Source organism: Acanthaster planci, linkage group LG01, assembly GCF_054643075.1.
Source record: "Acanthaster planci isolate LZ-2023a linkage group LG01, COTS_SCS, whole genome shotgun sequence".
In the NCBI taxonomy this organism is placed as follows: domain Eukaryota; kingdom Metazoa; phylum Echinodermata; class Asteroidea; order Valvatida; family Acanthasteridae; genus Acanthaster; species Acanthaster planci.
The window spans coordinates 13,895,392-13,913,539 of record NC_141777.1 but is presented as its reverse complement, the minus strand read 5'-3'; the positions used below and the strand labels follow the sequence as shown (position 1 = coordinate 13,913,539).

At 42.2% G+C, this 18,148-nt stretch overlaps 1 protein-coding gene across 1 annotated transcript in view; it reads left to right on the top strand.

Moving 5' to 3' along the window:
• Window positions 1-260: 260 nt before the first annotated feature.
• The window catches only part of LOC110979502 (follicle-stimulating hormone receptor-like), a 57,655-nt gene continuing 39,767 nt past the window's right edge, over window positions 261-18,148 (top strand). The window contains exon 1 of the mRNA XM_022235347.2: window positions 261-1,057. Coding sequence (XP_022091039.2) covers window positions 708-1,057 — 350 coding nt within the window. The 5' untranslated portion in view covers window positions 261-707. The remainder of the gene's footprint in view (window positions 1,058-18,148) is intronic.

Sequence of the window (18,148 nt, the reverse complement as noted above, 5' to 3'; positions counted from 1 at the left end):
GAAAGTCTCCAATGTTTAAGGATTTAAATATTTCAAAAAAGCAATTCTTTTTTGCAGACAATGTTTTACTCCTTAAAATGGTTTTATATGTTAATAATGGCACCTACTGTCACGTGCTTAAGACGAGACTTGACAATCTTCCATTTCATTCGTTAAAAGTAAACTTTAAATATTCATAATTTTGGCCTTGCTCTGATTGGCCGACCTCTGTCACGAGTGATGGGTGGCCGAAATAAAGGTAAAATGTCAGTCTGCTCAACTACAGGTCACGCAATGTAACGGAGCTCTTACCTATGGGAAGTCATCCTAGACGATGTCTTTCAATCGCATTGCCTCCGATTTAGAAGCGAAGCTTGTACGATTGGATGTATCATTATACGAAGGGTTTAGAGAGGCACATGCCACCCACTGGACTACCTCGGGCACTGACTTGATGGCATAACTAATGCGCATTTCTTTTTCTCTCAGAATTTGAGCGAATACATTGAACTGTGTGGACATCTCTGTCGCATTTCCTCGGCTCAGTCGGTGAGGGTTGTCACGCCAGGTTGTCACGCGCAACCGAACGCGCTCCATGTAATCACTCCGTGCCGAGGCACATGTTTGTCCTGAACGAGTTATTACACCCGGCCATCGGTTAACGTTGATCTATTCCAATACTTTCGTAGTTTTTCAAACTGAAAACTTGGTTTGAGGTGAACGTTACAATGAAGGTGTTAGCCCGAGTGTTAACCTCGACATCGTACCGTGTATTCTTGATGTACCTGTGCCTGATGCGAACCCCCTCCGCTGGGGAGGAGAGCGTGCCGTCCGCCGCACCGGAGCTGGCCGACGACAGCGACGACGACCAGAACCCAACATGGGGAGTGGGCAATGACGGTCCCACAGAGACTGAGGTGGACCTGGACACCGGGTACCGGGACGTTCCTTGCCCGGCCGGCTGCATGTGCAACCCACTGTATAGCAAGGAGGCCGTGCCGGCGTATGGTGTGGAGTGCTCCGGCGAGCACATCACATCCATACAGCAAATGGTGTTACCGGAGGAAACTCAGCATCTGTGAGTAACGTTATCTTTTTCAATTAAAAACAATGTTCCCCTTGATGTAAGCTATACGTGAGGCTCCTTTTAGTCTCAGTTCTAATCGTTTCAGTGGCTTCCAACAGGTCCTTGATTTGTATTTTAAGTGTTCATTAATTGCTGCATTAGGGTCACTATGATAAGTTTCTTGTCACTTCTGCCAGGCCAACCCGTTCGTTCTGGCTAGCAGAGAAGCATGTAGTGTTTCTTTTCTCATTGCTGGTACGCGTTACAGTCCATACATGCCAGTATATTTTGAGCGTAGTGAATATTCGAACAAGCAACAAGCGCTTGGTTTGTCAGACCATGGGTTAGACCAGCAAAATGCGCTGTGTTTCTGTCTCCAGTAGGCACATTTTGAGTCTACTTGTTGACACAGCCCAGCTAGGCTGCAGACAGCACTGAACTCATTCATTGTTCTATTTTTAATTTGCCTTCGGCATGCAATACTTCCTCCGTATTATTGTCATCAGTACCTTTGCGCTTTCGTCAGTACTTAGAGTTTCGTTGGACCACTGTCGACTGCATGTTGAGTTCCTGAGTGACAGTGCTCACCAGCAGCATCGTAATCCGCATTGCATATTTGAATAAAGCCCTGTTTTGGAATTAAAAAGGCCCTAAGGCTCGACAGGCATCGTGATAAGTAAGAAACAACTTCGCTATCGATTTTTTGACTATACTGTCCAAGCGTTCAGTCAGGTTAGACGCAGGCGGAAACATTTTTTTCCTTTTTTCAATCAAGCAATAAATGGGGCCTGGTGGTTGGTACTCGCTACATATACAAGGGCTGCCCCAAACACAGGACAGTACTAAGTGGGCATGATTCGAAGTGATTTACGGCGCTCCGACGTCTTTCATCTTGAGAAAAAAGTACAGGTGGCTACAGCTTATTGGACTCGTTGCTCTTTGAAATACTGGCTCGAGAGTGCTGTCCAGTGCTATCAACTCATATCAGTGTTGTTTCTGGTTGATGAGGATTGCTCTTGGGAGTTTATTGGCAACCTTTAAGATTGAGCAGGAGTGGTTTTTTTCATAAAACGCAGAGGACTGAGTTATTGTATCCCCTGAATGCATCTAGCTGGCAATAACTCCGTGTCTCTTCAATAACATTTGAACTTGTTTTGTGGGGACATATACAAAGATAGGTTTTAAGGGGTATGTTGGAAAAGTGAATATGGAGGTGAATTATTTCATGTCGATACCAAGACGCTATTTCTTGTTTCGAATATACTGTATATGCATGGCATATGGCTGTTTTATACATCTGTGGGAATTAAATAAAATGCCCCCTTCCCATTTAAATCTATGTAGGTGTAAAAAACCTTGCTAAAAATAATGTACGTTGTTAGGGTTTACGATTGTTTCGTTGCAAAGTTTAGGTTGAATTATAAAAGTAGGCCATGAAAACACTGATACGATAATGGCGGCTTTGGGTATAATATTGAAACACAAAGTTTAATATTTTTCTCAATTATTTTTTCTATTGTGGTTTGGGCTTGAAAATCTGCTCGTCGTCCCGATCTTGCGAGTGTCAGCATCTTGATGTAGCCGATGTGTTAATTTCTGTAGTTCGCTGCATTCGTCCATCTCCAGGCTGTACTACGCACTGCAACGTTCTGGCACAAACGCAGTTTGTTTAAGATCTTTTCCAAAATTTAGCTTTGATTCGCCCTCGCAACCACCCCCTCTGGGGGACATACCTGCCAGCACTCGTCCCTTCGAAAATACAGTCAAGTGGTCCACCGCTCCAGCAGTACTGGTCGGTTTTAGGGCGGGTCCGAACGTGGCAACGACCGGTAGAAATTAACACGTTCGTGTGGAAAGAGGCTATACCGTGGCTTCCATAGATGCAGGGTGGCGCACCCAAGGGGGGGCTTGAAGAACGAAGATAAAACATCTTTATTTACTAGTAGCTCTGATCATGCTCGGATATACATGTAGCTGTAAATCCAAGCCCCCCCCCCGGCGCGACTGCGGGGAGGGGACTTCAGCATCGAGCTATTTTGGGAGTATATTCTAGTCCGAGCCCCCCCCCACACACGACAAATCCTCTGTGCGCTAATAAGCCTTACAGTAGCACACGACTTCTTAGTATTCACGTGGCAAGATAACAGAATGCGGTTTGGTTGGCAATAAGGAGAAAGCACATCTTTCCTTCTGTTCTGCATTTATTTTTTCTGCCGTGGCTTCTGCTTATTCGAAGAGCGCAATTATCACTGCCATGCCTGATTATAATTGAGTATCACTGTCAGATATTCTCAGTCCACTGCTGGGCGACAGCTTCAGCAAGGCTGCGTCACATCTCTCTGTACCCAGCTAATTTTTTTTTCTATCGTGCAACTCTCTATTTTTCACACAGACCCTTGTCATTTGATGAGTGGAGCTTACATTACGTGACATTCATTATGATACACGCACGAGCTCTAAACGTCCGAATCGCCCATGGGAAATGGTATTTATTGTACAAAATACCTGCATAAATCCCCGCCATTTTATTGGTGGATCGTTGATTACATATCATTTAATTATTCTTGCTTTCTCACGGTACCTATTGACTGGAACTTTATTTCAATTGACTGGTTCCTGCCTAATTTCATGTAAGCTTATTTCATTTCCGGAGAACGAGGAAAATAATGCGGGGATGGGAACCAGGCAAACATTGCACACTACCAGGCCTATACCAGTGGCTTCGGACACGAATGTGTTTCTCCAAATTAAAGTCCTCCGTTAATGTACGCGAGGACCATTCTGACAGAAGAGGAAATATTGGAACTTGTATATAAGATATGCTGACGCATCTAACACAAATAAACAAATCTGCAAGACAGACAGGAACATCTGTCGAGACATTGACTGATTTACAACTAGACAACTTCTTATCGCGATTTATACTCAGGACTGAGAAGGAAAATGGACACATTGTGCATAAATGAATCCATGCCATTCGATTTACACAGGTTTTTTTATATGGAAAAAAAACTAACGCTTCAATGGAATGTTCTTCGTCGTTCACTTCCTGCGGGCATTTTTGGGATGATTACTTTTTGTAATGTTAACTTAGACCATCTCCGACCGTTCGTGTCTTTGCAGTGAAAAAAGTTGCTTTTAGATGCCAGGTTGGGTTTCCTGCGGGCATTTTGGGGGATTATTTCTTTTCGTATGTTAACTTAGACCATCTCCGACCGTTCGTGTCTTTGCAGTAAAAAAATTGGTTGTGGTCGCCAGGTTGAAACATCAATTTAAAAGTTAATAATTGCTCATCGAAATGCCACATTCTTTAAGAAAAAAATAGTGCTTCGCCTCGTTGGATAGAACGTTTCACCAGGCTCATGAATTATTTTTACCATTTACCAAATGCACTTATAAATATTCCTTGGGGAATAAGGTTGGTGCAGTGTTTCTTTCCACGCCTTACACATCCAGGGGCCTGGGTTGGCATCCGACTCGGTCCACATGTGGATTGGATTTTCACTCCCTGCCTGAGTCCGTGGGATTCCCAGAAACATTTACCCGGGGTTTTCCTCCCACCTCTAAAACTGAACATTTCTTCGTTGTCTCCTTCACTTATTATCATCCTGTATTTGGTGCTAATTGGATGATCATGTTTATAAATAAATAAAATTATCTGTAGACTTACGGAACTTAAGAATCACTTGGTCTCATATCCGTGTCGTCAATGTGCTGATATGATACGTATCTGAGCAGTTGTCATGCATTAGAAAGGACATGCATTTCAAAGAGTGGCAACCAAACCTTGGAAGGTTTTATTGGAAAACATTATTGATTCCATGATTTGTTATAATTTCTGGAATATTGAAAACGTTTTTTTCCGAACCTCCATTTGTGTGATTTGAAATCATTTAACATTTACTTAAAAAAATCAAATAATAAGGATCTGTATATCAGTTATATAAAACAAATGCTGAGTGGTTTTAAAGTGAAATGGAAGAGTCCAGATTTGATTTTGCAATACTTGAAAAAGACGCTTTGCGGAATGAACACTATCAATGTTTTCTTTTGCGATGACATGAAGTCATTTTCTGTAAGTACCTATTTCATGCCAAAATACACTTGACTTGCTTATAATGACCAAAGCCCTAAAATTGCCTGGCACTAGGAAGTAAAAAAACGGGTAGCGATCATGCATACAGATGTGAATTATTTTGGAATGGGAGATTTTGAGAGGCTTGGTGGCGGCAAACATACTGGTCCTTTGTAGCACTTCTGGGCATGCGCGCATATTTCCGAGCAAGCGCAGTGCTACGAAAAGGACCAGCATGTCTGCTGCCACCAGCATTTCAAAGCCTCCCATTAATACTGAAGCATTTACTTACTTGCATGCAGCTTTTTAAACCAGGCAATATAAAGCAATCGCAGATTTTGCTTTTGATATCGATCCAGTGAGAAAAATACCTACCTACCTACCTACCTACCTACCTACCTACCCATCCACCCACCCACCCCCCCAACCCTACCACCCCCCCAACCACCCACCCAACCACCCACCCACCCACCCACTCACCCACCCACCCTACCTACCTACCTATAATAATATATATAGCTCACCAGTGTGGATATCAATGCTTATCAGCTGTGTCCCTCCTTCGTTCCCCACCCCGTTCTTGAGTCTGCAGCGGCTCAAGATGTCTGCATCGAGTTGACTGTCTTATGAAAAATGAAACAACTGCGTATTACCAAAATCTTGCTGGAGACACAACGAATGAGGAAAATGATTATCGGTGTTAGGCACACGTGCAATTCTTGCAATATTTTACGGAACGTTAGGCATGCAGCCGGTCGAATATTCTTCTGTTGAAACTGCATACGTTGAAATAGAGGCAAGAAAGCCATGTAAGAACGGGCTTTCTTACGTTGCATGCTGAATTTATCAACAGTGTACATGTATTTTGATTGTTGTTTAGGAGAACAATATTCTTTTCTCTCTCTCTTTCTTTTTCCCCATGATTAATTTACGAATAAGACATGAAAAACCACTGGAACACTCTTGCAGACAGGGAAGGAAATTATTTTGCTCGTTTCCTTTAAAACACCGACAGAACAGGTGTTATTTTCTTATCCAGACCTTGTAGTTTCATTGCAGGTATAGAGTCGCCGCCTTCTGCCTTCAAGCAATCGTATTTCGCTTTGTCGGCCGCGCTACTGATTTGATGCTGGGTGATAGAACACCAATATATTTTATTTCAGCGAGTGGAAAGCAAGCATAATAACCAGATATTCTTGGCATAAATCGTATTATCACAAAGTGCTGAACCACGTATACTAACCAGTGGCGTATAGGCCTACATGCGACAGAGTGCTTAAAAATAGGACGAATCTGAGTTTGACTTTCGTTCCAGAAATCAACTCGTGAGTAAAGGTGTCGTGTCGAACTTGTCGCCACGAGGAATACAGGGTGTTTCGAGTTATTAATCCAAGGTGGCCAAGTACCCTAAATATTGGTCAAAAGCGTCGCACGCGCACGAGCGACGAATGTAACTGGATCCCATCTCAACCGCCGATAACCTCGAACTATCTGGACGGTATTTCGTATGCGCTTTGAGCAGGCGGGTGGGCGTGTACTTAGTGTCTCCTTCCTTATATAGCGCATACATGAAAGATTAAGTTTTCATTCCACGCTCTTTTCACATTATAGTTGACAGGTGATCAGTTAAAGGGAAACTATACACTCCTTGCTCTGCACCACTGCTCTCCATTTCAACCCACTCATAAAAAGTCTTCCATGATAAATGCTGTGTCGTTGATGATGTCAGCGGGGGCAAGTTTGTACCCCAAAGGCTGTGTGCTTAATGTGAAAACTCCAGACAAAACAACCCAAGGTGTGAAGTATATACACCTGCCAAGCGACACTGGGGCCGGTGACTTTCCGGCTTGTAAGTACCAGCGTTTGAGATACCGCCGTTATTATTGCTTCGCAACGATGTCGTTTGTCATGTGTTATTTATTAAGCCCCTTGTAGCAAAGGTCCATCCCTCGACCCTGAGGATCACTGTCCCTTTGGGCGTTATGAATAGCCGCCCACGATTTGACAGATTATACTCATTCTGACCATGGAATTCAACTTGGAATGTAAATTTTCACTCCAACAAAACTGAAGAAAAAACAGGACTGCTTTGAGATTGACCCTTTTCTTGATCATGATAGATAACCCATGGAGTGGTGAATATTGAAACACAATATTTGAATCTATCTGATAGTTTGTTAATTGGACGTTGATTTCTATGACGAAAACGTCGCCAAAGTCCCGGCAAAACGGCATCAGGAAATAAATACAATACTTAAACAGGGTAGAAATGTAAAAGCCATATATTACACTGATACGTATGGTATTGGTGTATACAGAAAGCACTTTCCTTCCCCTTAGAGAACATGGACAGGGTCATTTTCATTAATTTACAACAGCAACAAACAACGCTGTCGTCCGTGATATCCCAAATTTATCAGCGTGTGCTTTTCCTCTGCCACGGAGAAATTGTACTCTTTTCTCAGCTCGTTTTGGCACGGTCGATCGAAATAGCCTGACACAAAAATCCCTGCGAATAGCCAGGGGCGGTTTGACATCAATCACTCGTGTAAGATGGACTTTTCTTCAAACTGTTACCCTCAAGCGTATTCCCATATTACCTGCTCTTTGTCGCACTGCCGGGATGATGTTCCTTTGTGGCATGCACAAACAGAGGGCGCATTAGCTGTTTCAGACGGAATATGTGCGTGAGCAGTGCTCGTGTATAAATTTGGATACCTCAGACCCAGCGCGCCAGCTGATTGGTTTCCCTGATTGTGAAAATAGTTTACCGTCATGTTGCCTGGTGTAAGAAGGGGTCGGCAGAGTACATGGTCGTTTTCCCTTCAAAGTGCCGGTACTTCTGTATGATATTCTTAAGCTGAGTGTGAGTTGAAACGTCGTGTGTGTGAGTTGGAACTCACAATTTGTGAGTCGTACTAGACGTCGTGTGTGTCTGGCCCAAGCAAGACTTGTGAAGACAGTTCTGTGTGTAGTCTTACGCCACAAGGCGCTGAGCCAAGTAAAAGGTCACGCAGCGAGCTTCCGGAATCCTCGCGCGCCGCCTGTGGGAATTTTACACCGGGCCGTCCTATCACGTTCGATAATTTTTGGAAGAATAATTCCTAATTTAAACCACCCCATGAAACACTCATGTTGGAATTTTAACTGTATCTTCCTCAACTAATATTTGGGAAAAATCACCAGGAGATGGGTAAAAATGAATTTCATCAACGACCCTTCAGGTTAGGTGATATCGCACCTATAGGTCTCCTTGTTCATGCACATAACACAGACGTTGTCAGCAAAGGTTCAATAAAATATTAGAATCTTTTGTATAAGTAGACTATTGCTTTCAGTTTATTACCTTTTAAATAAAAACGTTTTGATCTGTTTTATTTTGGCTTTTACACACAGACTACCAAACAAAATTTCAAACCGTAATGTTCATCTGCGTACGAGACGGCCACATTGGAGTGTTCTTCATACATTTTAGATATTCAGAAGTGATAGGTCAGTTAATTTTTCAGTTTCTATAAAAATAATATACTAGCAAAAACTTCCCAAAGCTTTTTTTCCGAGTTGGATTTCTGAAGATTCTTCAAGAAATTAAATGAAAAAATATTACAAATTCTAAAATATTTGCGCGTTATTTTTCCTATCCAAGGGTTCCGGAAGCGCGTCATCAGAGGTCAGCTTTCAGGCTCCATTTCAAAAATTTGCTTTGGACAGTACTATCATCTTGCTAAGAAGAAGAAAAAGGTTACCAGCCAAAAATCCATGTCATTTTATGATGAACGAACATCAGCTGAACACCAGTCACAAGCAATATACAACACATGAACATTTTGGTTGGTAATCCTGTTTTTATCAAGGGAAAAAAATCATGAGAATGATCCATGAAATTAGCCGACCACTCACAAACACGACGTTCAAACTCACACGCGCGACGTTCAAATTCACAAACACGACGTTCAGACTCACACACACGACATTCAAATCCACAAACACGACGTTCAAACTCACACACACGACATTCAAATTCACACGCGCGACGTTCAAATTCACAAACACGACGTTCAGACTCACACACGCGACATTCAAATTCACAAACACGACGTTCAAACTCACACACACGACGTTTGCCTGTACTGTTCGCTTTAGAACACCATGATGGAGTGAAATCGCATAACAGTCTTTCCCGATTTCCACGTCTTAGTATGTAAGTGCATGGGCGTGGCTGGGGGATCGAGGAAGGGGACGCTCCCCTAGGTAAAAAATAATGAAAATAAAAGCTAAAACAAGGAAAAGGGGGGAAAACCGAAAAGGAATGAGGGAAGGGGCTGAAGTCCACTAATCTGGGATACCTCGGAGTCAAGTCTCAAGCAACGTTTAATGGTTGTGAATTAAATATGGATGAGTGCTTTGATCCCTGTCTCTTGGAAACGCAGAAACAATATCAACCTTCATTGCCCTTAAAATCATACGTTTAAAGGGGCCAAAAAAGAAAAAAATGCAAAGAGCAGAATTTAGGTGGGCAAATGGCCTCGACGAAACAACGCGCAATGTGGGGAGTTTTCACAAACAGACAAATTTCCATGGAGATTAATTAGGCCCTATTCCGAAATTAATCGTTCTGTTCCTCTGCAACTGGTGCACTTTTAAAGTTTGAGGTATGAGCTTGCTATATTTTAACGAAAAAAGTAGTCAACGCGTTCTATAAAAAATGCGAAATCTTTATATCAATAAATGACCGAAACCACTGTTCAACGCCAAATTTGTTGCTGGGAGTTCGAAAATACTAGGCGGTCAAACGTCAGGGGGCGTTAGTCAGAAGCCATAAAATTCGAAATAGTTGATCTGGCCATGCCACAGTGACTGAGAATGGTTTTGGATCTGTTCCCGGTTATCGTTTTGGCTGTCAAATTGATCATTCCATCCCAAGTCACTGGCCACGTGTCTTCCTCCCACTCAGAAACAAGTTCCCTTTTCACGTTCTTTTCCTCCGACAAAAAATTAAAGAGATTGCATTGCATCTGTCTATCTACACAATTGAGTAATTAATTACTGCTTTCATAGTACTAGAGGAAAGATACGCGCTGAGTGGCAAGAAAACCGATCAGACTTTGAGCGGAAGATAAGTATGCCACCCCTGCGGTTGCTGCTTGATGCGATCTTTAACTAGTAACCAAATTCGAGGCAAGATATAGGACAAAGAGACCCCCCCGACCTTTGTGTTGGTCATTGTTACACCGGATTTCAAGGAATTCTTTTCAGACATCGAGGGGGATGTTTTGGTAACAATATAGTCTAGAGTTTCTATAGGGGTCGGACATGTGGTAGGATACCCCTCCATCCCATATCTTGCCGGGTATACGTACCACGTCATGCTGTCCGTATACGTCCCCGTACGGGCTTTATTATAATGAGTATATGTCACATGACACAGAATTTTTCAATCCACAATTTGAAGATTAAACATAAGCATTTTCTTATTTTTTTCTGGAGGCAATCAATAATGAGAAAGAGTGTCTCCAGTCCTGAATATTCAGCCAGATAAATCAGGTGGCTCTCTCAGGACAAATTTCTGCAGTGGTGCAGAAACTTGTGCTGGAAATTGTGGGTGGGGGTGGGGAAAGGTGGCTGGGGAGATGACTTGCAGGGTCGTGAAAAGCTGCAAAGCTGGGGCGGGAGGGGGGGACACCATTCGACACTATATACAGGTTGATGTTCATGATATTAATGTACACTCTGTAACTGTATTGCATTCATACAGAATCTTACGTCTAATCGGCATAATTATGGCTTTTTAACATTAGACTCCTTTTTTGAGTGATATTGAAAGTATTTTTGTCTTTGGGAAGTCCAAAATATTCTTCACAATAAGCTTTAATTTTTTGCTCATCACAAAAAGCCGGGGGGGACATGATTTAATTGCCCGCCCCCTCCAAAAAAAAAAGTGGGGGAAATATACCTGCGGCCGCGAGAGTTACCAAAGTAGGTCTTTCCATTGTGTGTTGTATTTATAAACCTGGTCCTTTCTTTTTGTCCAGTTGCTCATATATCTCCAACCTACCCCTTTCCCTTGCCATTCCTTGATTTGGCGTCAATTGGGGTATCTCGACGGAGACTCTGTAAAATGTGTCCAGTTGAATGGGACTAGAGGAATGACTTTTATTAGTTGTTCATGAGTGTACATTTCAGTTTTAATGGCGCAAAATAAAAAAAACTCAAACAGCAAAGGTCATTGTGACGCGCATTTTGTACAATAAAACGTAGCCTGGTGGACCGCCCAGCGGAAATTGCGCCGTTGTCAAGAAAATATGGCGAGCAGGACATTGTTCAAACAACGAATGACGCCACAGCGTCGCAGTTTGGGGCTTAACGAAACAAACGGAACTTGCCTCTCTTAAACACTGTATAGAGTTTCACATAAGTATTGGTGCTGGTCGCTTATAAAGCCCTCTGGGTAGAAATTCATGCAGTTACATTTTGAAAGCAGAACATTTATTCAGAGTTTCGTCAGAGGAAGGCTCCACTAGAGCACATTTTTCACCCGTGCGAATTATACTTTCAATGATGGTATAATTCCGGCTGACCATCTTGGAACGTGTAATGTTTTGTAAAGAATGATATTAAGCATTCACGTTGGCAAGAAATGCAAACTTACTCGATTGGCAATATCTGATTCTTATATTGAAGGCTGCATGCGCTATCATCCGTGCGACTCCATTTAAACCATGTGTGTTGTTTTATTTAACCCAGTCAACTCAGTCAATGTTTCAATGTGATTTTCACGTGTTATTTGGTCTGGCAGTGGGCGATTTTTCTTAATTTAGTTGTAAGTGCCCAGATCTGCCCCGCGGGCGGATGATTTTGATGGCATTGGGGTAGATGTGTTACTGCTGTTGGTGTGTGTTGTCTAAAATGCTTCAATTTCATAGATCATGCACTCATCTGCATAGCCGGAATGCGAATGCATTCTCTACTGTGAGCCTGGGAAATTTGTCTTTGCAACTGCGCCAGTTTAAACCATGCCTTGTTCCGTTTTATGTCATCTTATGTTCCAATACCAACCTATTTGAAAACGATTTAGCTTCGTTTCATGAGCTAAAAGTCATCCATTTACAGGTCATCTTTTTATACTTAACCTTATATGAATGTTGAATAGCTTAAACGAATAAGAACAATGAGCTTTCCATGAGCGTGGCCAGGATTTGGTTCTGGGGAGGGCGCAAAGCCTTTTTTCCGGAGGGGTGTGCTTATCTTCAACGGATTGATCAAGCATTAATATTGCATGGAAAGGTGTCATTTCCGAAGTGCTTTCTTTTTGTCAAGCCAACTTAGTTGAATCCTTTTTATCTTTAATTTTTTTTCACTTTTCTCTCTTTTTATTTTTCGTTTATTGTTATTTTTGGTGGGGGTAGCGGCCCTTATCCCCTCGTGACGGACATGAGGATTTTCTGAAAGCATTTACTCTAAACAATAAAATCGTCCTCAAATTTTTGAAAGGGATACACTCAAATAAAGCTACAGTGCACGCATGAATTAATGCCGTAATTCAACTGGTTTTCAGAGTCTTCTTTCCTTTCTTTTTTACTGGATAATCGTTTTGAGCAGGTTCTCGTTATTCGTGTTTGCTTTAAAATTGTTTCGCTCGCTTGAATGATCGAATTCATTATGCATTCTTGTACCAGGCGGCAGGCGCCCAGGCCGGGTTTCGTTTTCCTATTGCCAAGTGTAATTTTGTCCCGTTAAGGTCAAATTCCGAATATTTGCATAACACCGTCGTCAAAGTTGACTTGGATATTTGCAACACAATATTCAAAACTTGTTATCTGTTTTCAATGTCCCAACTTTGCATTTGCCGTCCACATGTTGATTAGCAGCGCCCCGATTCCGTTCTTAAATTCACCATACCGTACCCCCCTGGCTACACCACTGATTTGTCCAGTTCAAGGATGGGTAACCACCTCAACAAGAGCGGTCATAATGTGGAGAATATGAAGAAAACTCTAGCACACTTTTCGCGACTTCTGTTTCAAAATATCATTCATACAGGAGCTTATAGGAATCGGTTATGCATTCGTCGTCCGGACCTCTTGCAAGGCACTTGTGCAGATAGGGAAGACGGGGATATTATTCCAGATCATACATAATGTATTCAGGGTTTTAAAGAACTGGTCCTACTCTATAGTGATTTTACCGTGTCATCCTCATACAGATCCCTTAGTGCAGACTAAAAGGTAGCATTTATCATGTTTTATCTAAAGATGAGATATATTGCACGGATATATAAGAGGGGAAAGGTCTTGGTGTCACGGAACATCTTTTTCGGCTTTATGCGTGCTTCTGATTTCGCCGACTCCTCCGTCTTTTAAAATATCCTTGAGTTCGATTGCGGGGTTTTATAACCAGCGTTCCTTGACCAGAGAAAAAAATGCCTTTATCTTAAGTTTTTATGTCGGTGACATTTCTATGTCTAATGCATCAAAGACATGAACTACAAAAGAGGTTGATTACATCGAAGGAGAGAGAGAGAGAGAGAGAGAGAGAGAGAGGCAGAACCGATGTCCATGTTATCAATATGGATGTACCTGGACCAGCTGAGTAATCCCCAGCCTGTCAACAGGAATCAATATTCTTCCAAGAATGTACACATCCCCCAGTTGCTTAAAAGCGTCCTTCTGTCGGTTCGCACGCTCAGCCCTCGTCTGTTTGTTTAAAAAGTAGGAAGCTTTTTATGCAGACCCGTGGAGGGTTTAGCTTTGTTGAAACTTCGTATACACTCCACTCACTTCGGTGTTCCCTCCTCGCGGCAAGTACAGTGTTGTGGGGACTTGTCCCGACAACCACTGAAGAATGGCTGGCCTCTCCTCGTCCCCGAAGATCGAGAGCCTTGTTAAAACACGGCCCCTTTGCTCCTTGCGGAGCTACAGAGGAGACGTGAGCCGCGGCTTCTGTTTGTCCGTGCGCCGGCCAAGGGATGACAAGTTTCAAGGGGAGGGTTTACATCAACATCAGCGGCTAGCCCTTAAACAAATTTGCTTCAAATCAAGACCCTTAACCTCAGTGCATGTCAGCCGTCACTCAAGGAGATGGGTTTATTCCCATGTTTCAATGACCAGACTATTCATTACAAGAATTTCTGTTCTTTGGCTACGTAGAAATAAAGTTGCCTTGATGGAAATTGAAAGTTTCGTTTCACAAGCTTTCAAATTTTCCACGATCCGATACGGGAAGAAAATCAAACTCAAAAAACTCAAGGGAAAATAAACCTAATAAAAATAAAAGAAACAAAACAGCCCAATTTGTACTTTTGTATTAAAAGTCCAAAATATTGCCTTTTTGGGCCTTAATTCCTTTGTGTGAAGATTGTACACAGTTGTGCTAACTGTAGTGTTCAAGCCCACGTGAGAGTCATCCACATCAAATCGTATTCATCTCCGATATACAGAAGAGGCACTCAGACGAACTGTGGAAAGACACTCTCAGCCAATGTGCTGACGTTAATTTCGTGGATGAGGTTGTGGGCAATCAAAATCAATGACACCCACTATCAAAGAAGTGAACTTGTGTTGAAATGTCTCGTATTTAATCAGAGATAAGACCTACTACAATCTGATGTCATTATTAAAGAGTGAAAATTTTCAAAGGGGGCTCAGGTCTATTTTTCCAGTGGATGGAAACCTTTTCTCTTTCATTAATTAAAGAACAAAAGAAACTTCCTTTCTGGTATGTACTTTCTACATACGGCATTTCCGACTGTTTCTTTGTGGAAGTTCGAGCAATAATTAATTAATATATATAATAACAGTGATTAACAGGTTGCAGGTATCTTCTAAAGATGGCAATATGGTCTTAGCAAATGGTTTTTCAGGGCAAATTTGATTCTTGCTCAAATTATTGCAGGAAACTTCGTAAATCTGTTTAATTGTTTACAAAGTGCACCATCGTGTGGTTTGTTTTGCGTGCAGTGCGTTATATTTTCGTATTATGAAAACGTTTGTGGCGGGCTTGACATGGACAGGCTCTGGTTGTGGGCGGCGTTAAAAACAACTGTCCGTCGCGTGATGCTTTTATAATAGCTGTGTGCTTGGTTTGACTTTTTAGGTTTGCTTATAACTTCCCCTTTGAAAGTTCTTTGACTCCGGAGAGGAGAATGTTTCATATCGCAGGATTTGTTTTCAGCAACCACTTGTGATATCCTCCTGCCAAAAAGTGAATTGCCCCCACACGATCATCGGTATTCCCAATTATATCAGAAGGCCAACTTGACATTCGCATTCACCTGCTTGCTTAAGAAAAGTTGTTTCTTAAGAAAATAAGCGCGAGAAAGACGGTGATCTGATTTCGACATGGTCGTTGCAAACGATACACGAACACAAACCGTCCGATGTTTGTTTAGGCAAGCCAGGAGGAGGGGGAGATCCGCGACTAAGTTCAAAATACACGTTCATGCGAAAACTGGGCAGACACGCTTTGTACGTGACTGAGCGCTGCATACGAAAATTCTTCATTTCCTAACAAACACCCATGTGGGGTGTAGTTTCAGTTGGGCACAGCAGTGTACGTTGGTTCAATGTGCTTTTGGCTGGTTTGTTTGGTATCGACATATTTTTGTTTAATGTATGTCATAAATTAACCTCATGATTACCACAAGAGTGAGTGCTTTTATAAATAATGTACGTGAAGCCAGTTGGCCTGCAGGCCTTGCACACTTGCCAGAATAATATAAACAAAAGTGGTTTGGCAACGGTTTGCAATGCTGAGCATTAATTTTGGAACTATTTTTTATCCTTTCTGCCATTTCTTCGATATTGTACCAATTCACTTCACTTCATATAACCTCTAAATCATAAGTTTTGTGTTCGAATTAATAGTAAGGTCTGGTCAGATAAAGACACTTGCTTTGGGAGAGAAGATCGCATAATGTAGTCAGATGCATTGCAAAACATATAGAACGTCGCACATACAATACAACGCCGCCATAACGAACACGACGGGGTCAATGTGCGGTACACAGCGACCTTTCAGTGTAGCCATTAGTCGCAGATAAACCCGACCGATCTCAGCTCAGGCGTGTTCAAACGAATGGCAGCTGGCCCCTCGAATGTATCTGCCTGCGGATTTTCGACCAGTACTTCTAATTTACACTATAAAGAATAGAATTTAGTAAGATAAATAACACAAAAATTCTTGCATTTGGTGAATGAAATCAAGTTTCACATAGGTCATCGCTTAAAAATTCCATGCGACACAAGTGCGGTTAAACTGGTTCCCGCAATTTAAGAGATGGGTTTGTTTGGGGAGATGTAAATTAATTTTGGATTTTGGCCCTGCCCGACGTGTATTTAACACTATATGCTCAGTGTTTGCCCCAAAGGCTTGTTGAAAAAACCTACAAGCGTACTCGGGTGGGATTCGACCCCACGACCTCCTTCACCCACGCGTGTACATGAACGGTACTGACCAAGCTTAGTCTTTATTTCACCAACACCGACTTGCTTCTATCAACCACTCGTCCCCTCTTTATTCGCAAATCCACCTACACAAACATTCGGGACCAACGTGAACAATTCCACTTCCCACTAAGTCCTTGAAGCAATTACAGCTGGCAATGTTTAAGATTCAAGTGTACACGTTGGAAGATCTCAGAATATAGTCCTACGCTTGTCAATGACGCATGGCATTGAAACGAAGAATGAATGAAAAGGAAGGAGAATGTTACATATGGTGTAACGGTGTAACAGTGTTACAAGCGAATCTGAAACCTGTACTTCGAGGGTTGATATTTTGGGATTAATACCTCCATCTGTCATACATTTCAACCAAAGGTGATCTCAACCCTGGAAACCAAATTACCTTAACCAAGCACACCCAAATAATTGCTGTTCGCAGACCTGGCGAGAACTCTTGTACTTAGAACAGGTTTGGTCCCTCCCCCAAAAGCAGCGGTCCGGTGACACCTATTCTAGCGACCAAACGTTCAAAGCGACGGGCATAGGCAAAATCGTGGGGCATTTAAACTGTTAGCGTGGGCCGCGTAATTGTATAGCCGGTTCACTGTAAAGAAAAGCAACAATCTTGTCTCACAAGCTTCACATTTAAACTTCAAACGCAGGTCAGTTTGTCAATAGCCTTTGAATGGCCTGAAACCATGGACTTTCCGTTGTATAAAGCCTTTTATAGCCTCACTAATTATAGCCTTGTGTTGGGCCGTTTTGACTCGGACCGATTACCGAATGTACATGTAAGCCTACCTATACAGTTAATGACACTTTTACCGCTCTGTTTGTTTTCACGGATTTTTAAAGGTCTTAATTTTTTTTACTGCCCAGTATAATTGGAATAAAGGACAAAGGAAAGTTGAGTGCAAAACTTGTGGTGTTAATTTAACACCCTGGCTGTTATTAAAGGACTACACCAGACTGTGTATAGTTATCTAGTAATACCAGCGCGTTAAACTAACGCCAATTCAACACCACCGATTTAATCGTACGAGTTTCGGTTAGTGGTTAGTTACAGTCCAGTGGGTGCTATCACAGAGAATGCACGCAGAGCTCAGATTGGGCATGCTAACTGCAATGTCTTGACTTTGGAATCTTTCTTGAGCTAGGCGCACTTACGCCTCCATTAATGGAGGGGGTGGGTACATTGCGTTAGTGTGGCATGGTATTCATGGAGATCAACTGTCCATGAATATATGAAGCAAACTATGGGGCAGAGAGCACCCCCGCTTTTGTGTTGGTCATTGTAATACTGGTATCTCAGGAATTCTTTTCAGACATGGGGGGATGTGTTAAGAAACAATATAAGCTGAAGTGTGTAAAGGGATTGGACTTGTGGGGGGTACCCCTCTGTCCCATTTCGTGCCTGGTATACGCATGTATGTCATTTTGATCTCTTTGAAGGGTTTCTTGGCCGATGAAGCCGTTGAATTTGAAGACAGATAGATTGAAGATGAGTTATCGTACATTGTATGCTAGACTCATCCCACTGTGTTTTGTTGCCTATAAATTTTTCTTCAGTGCGTGATTAAGTCTGTT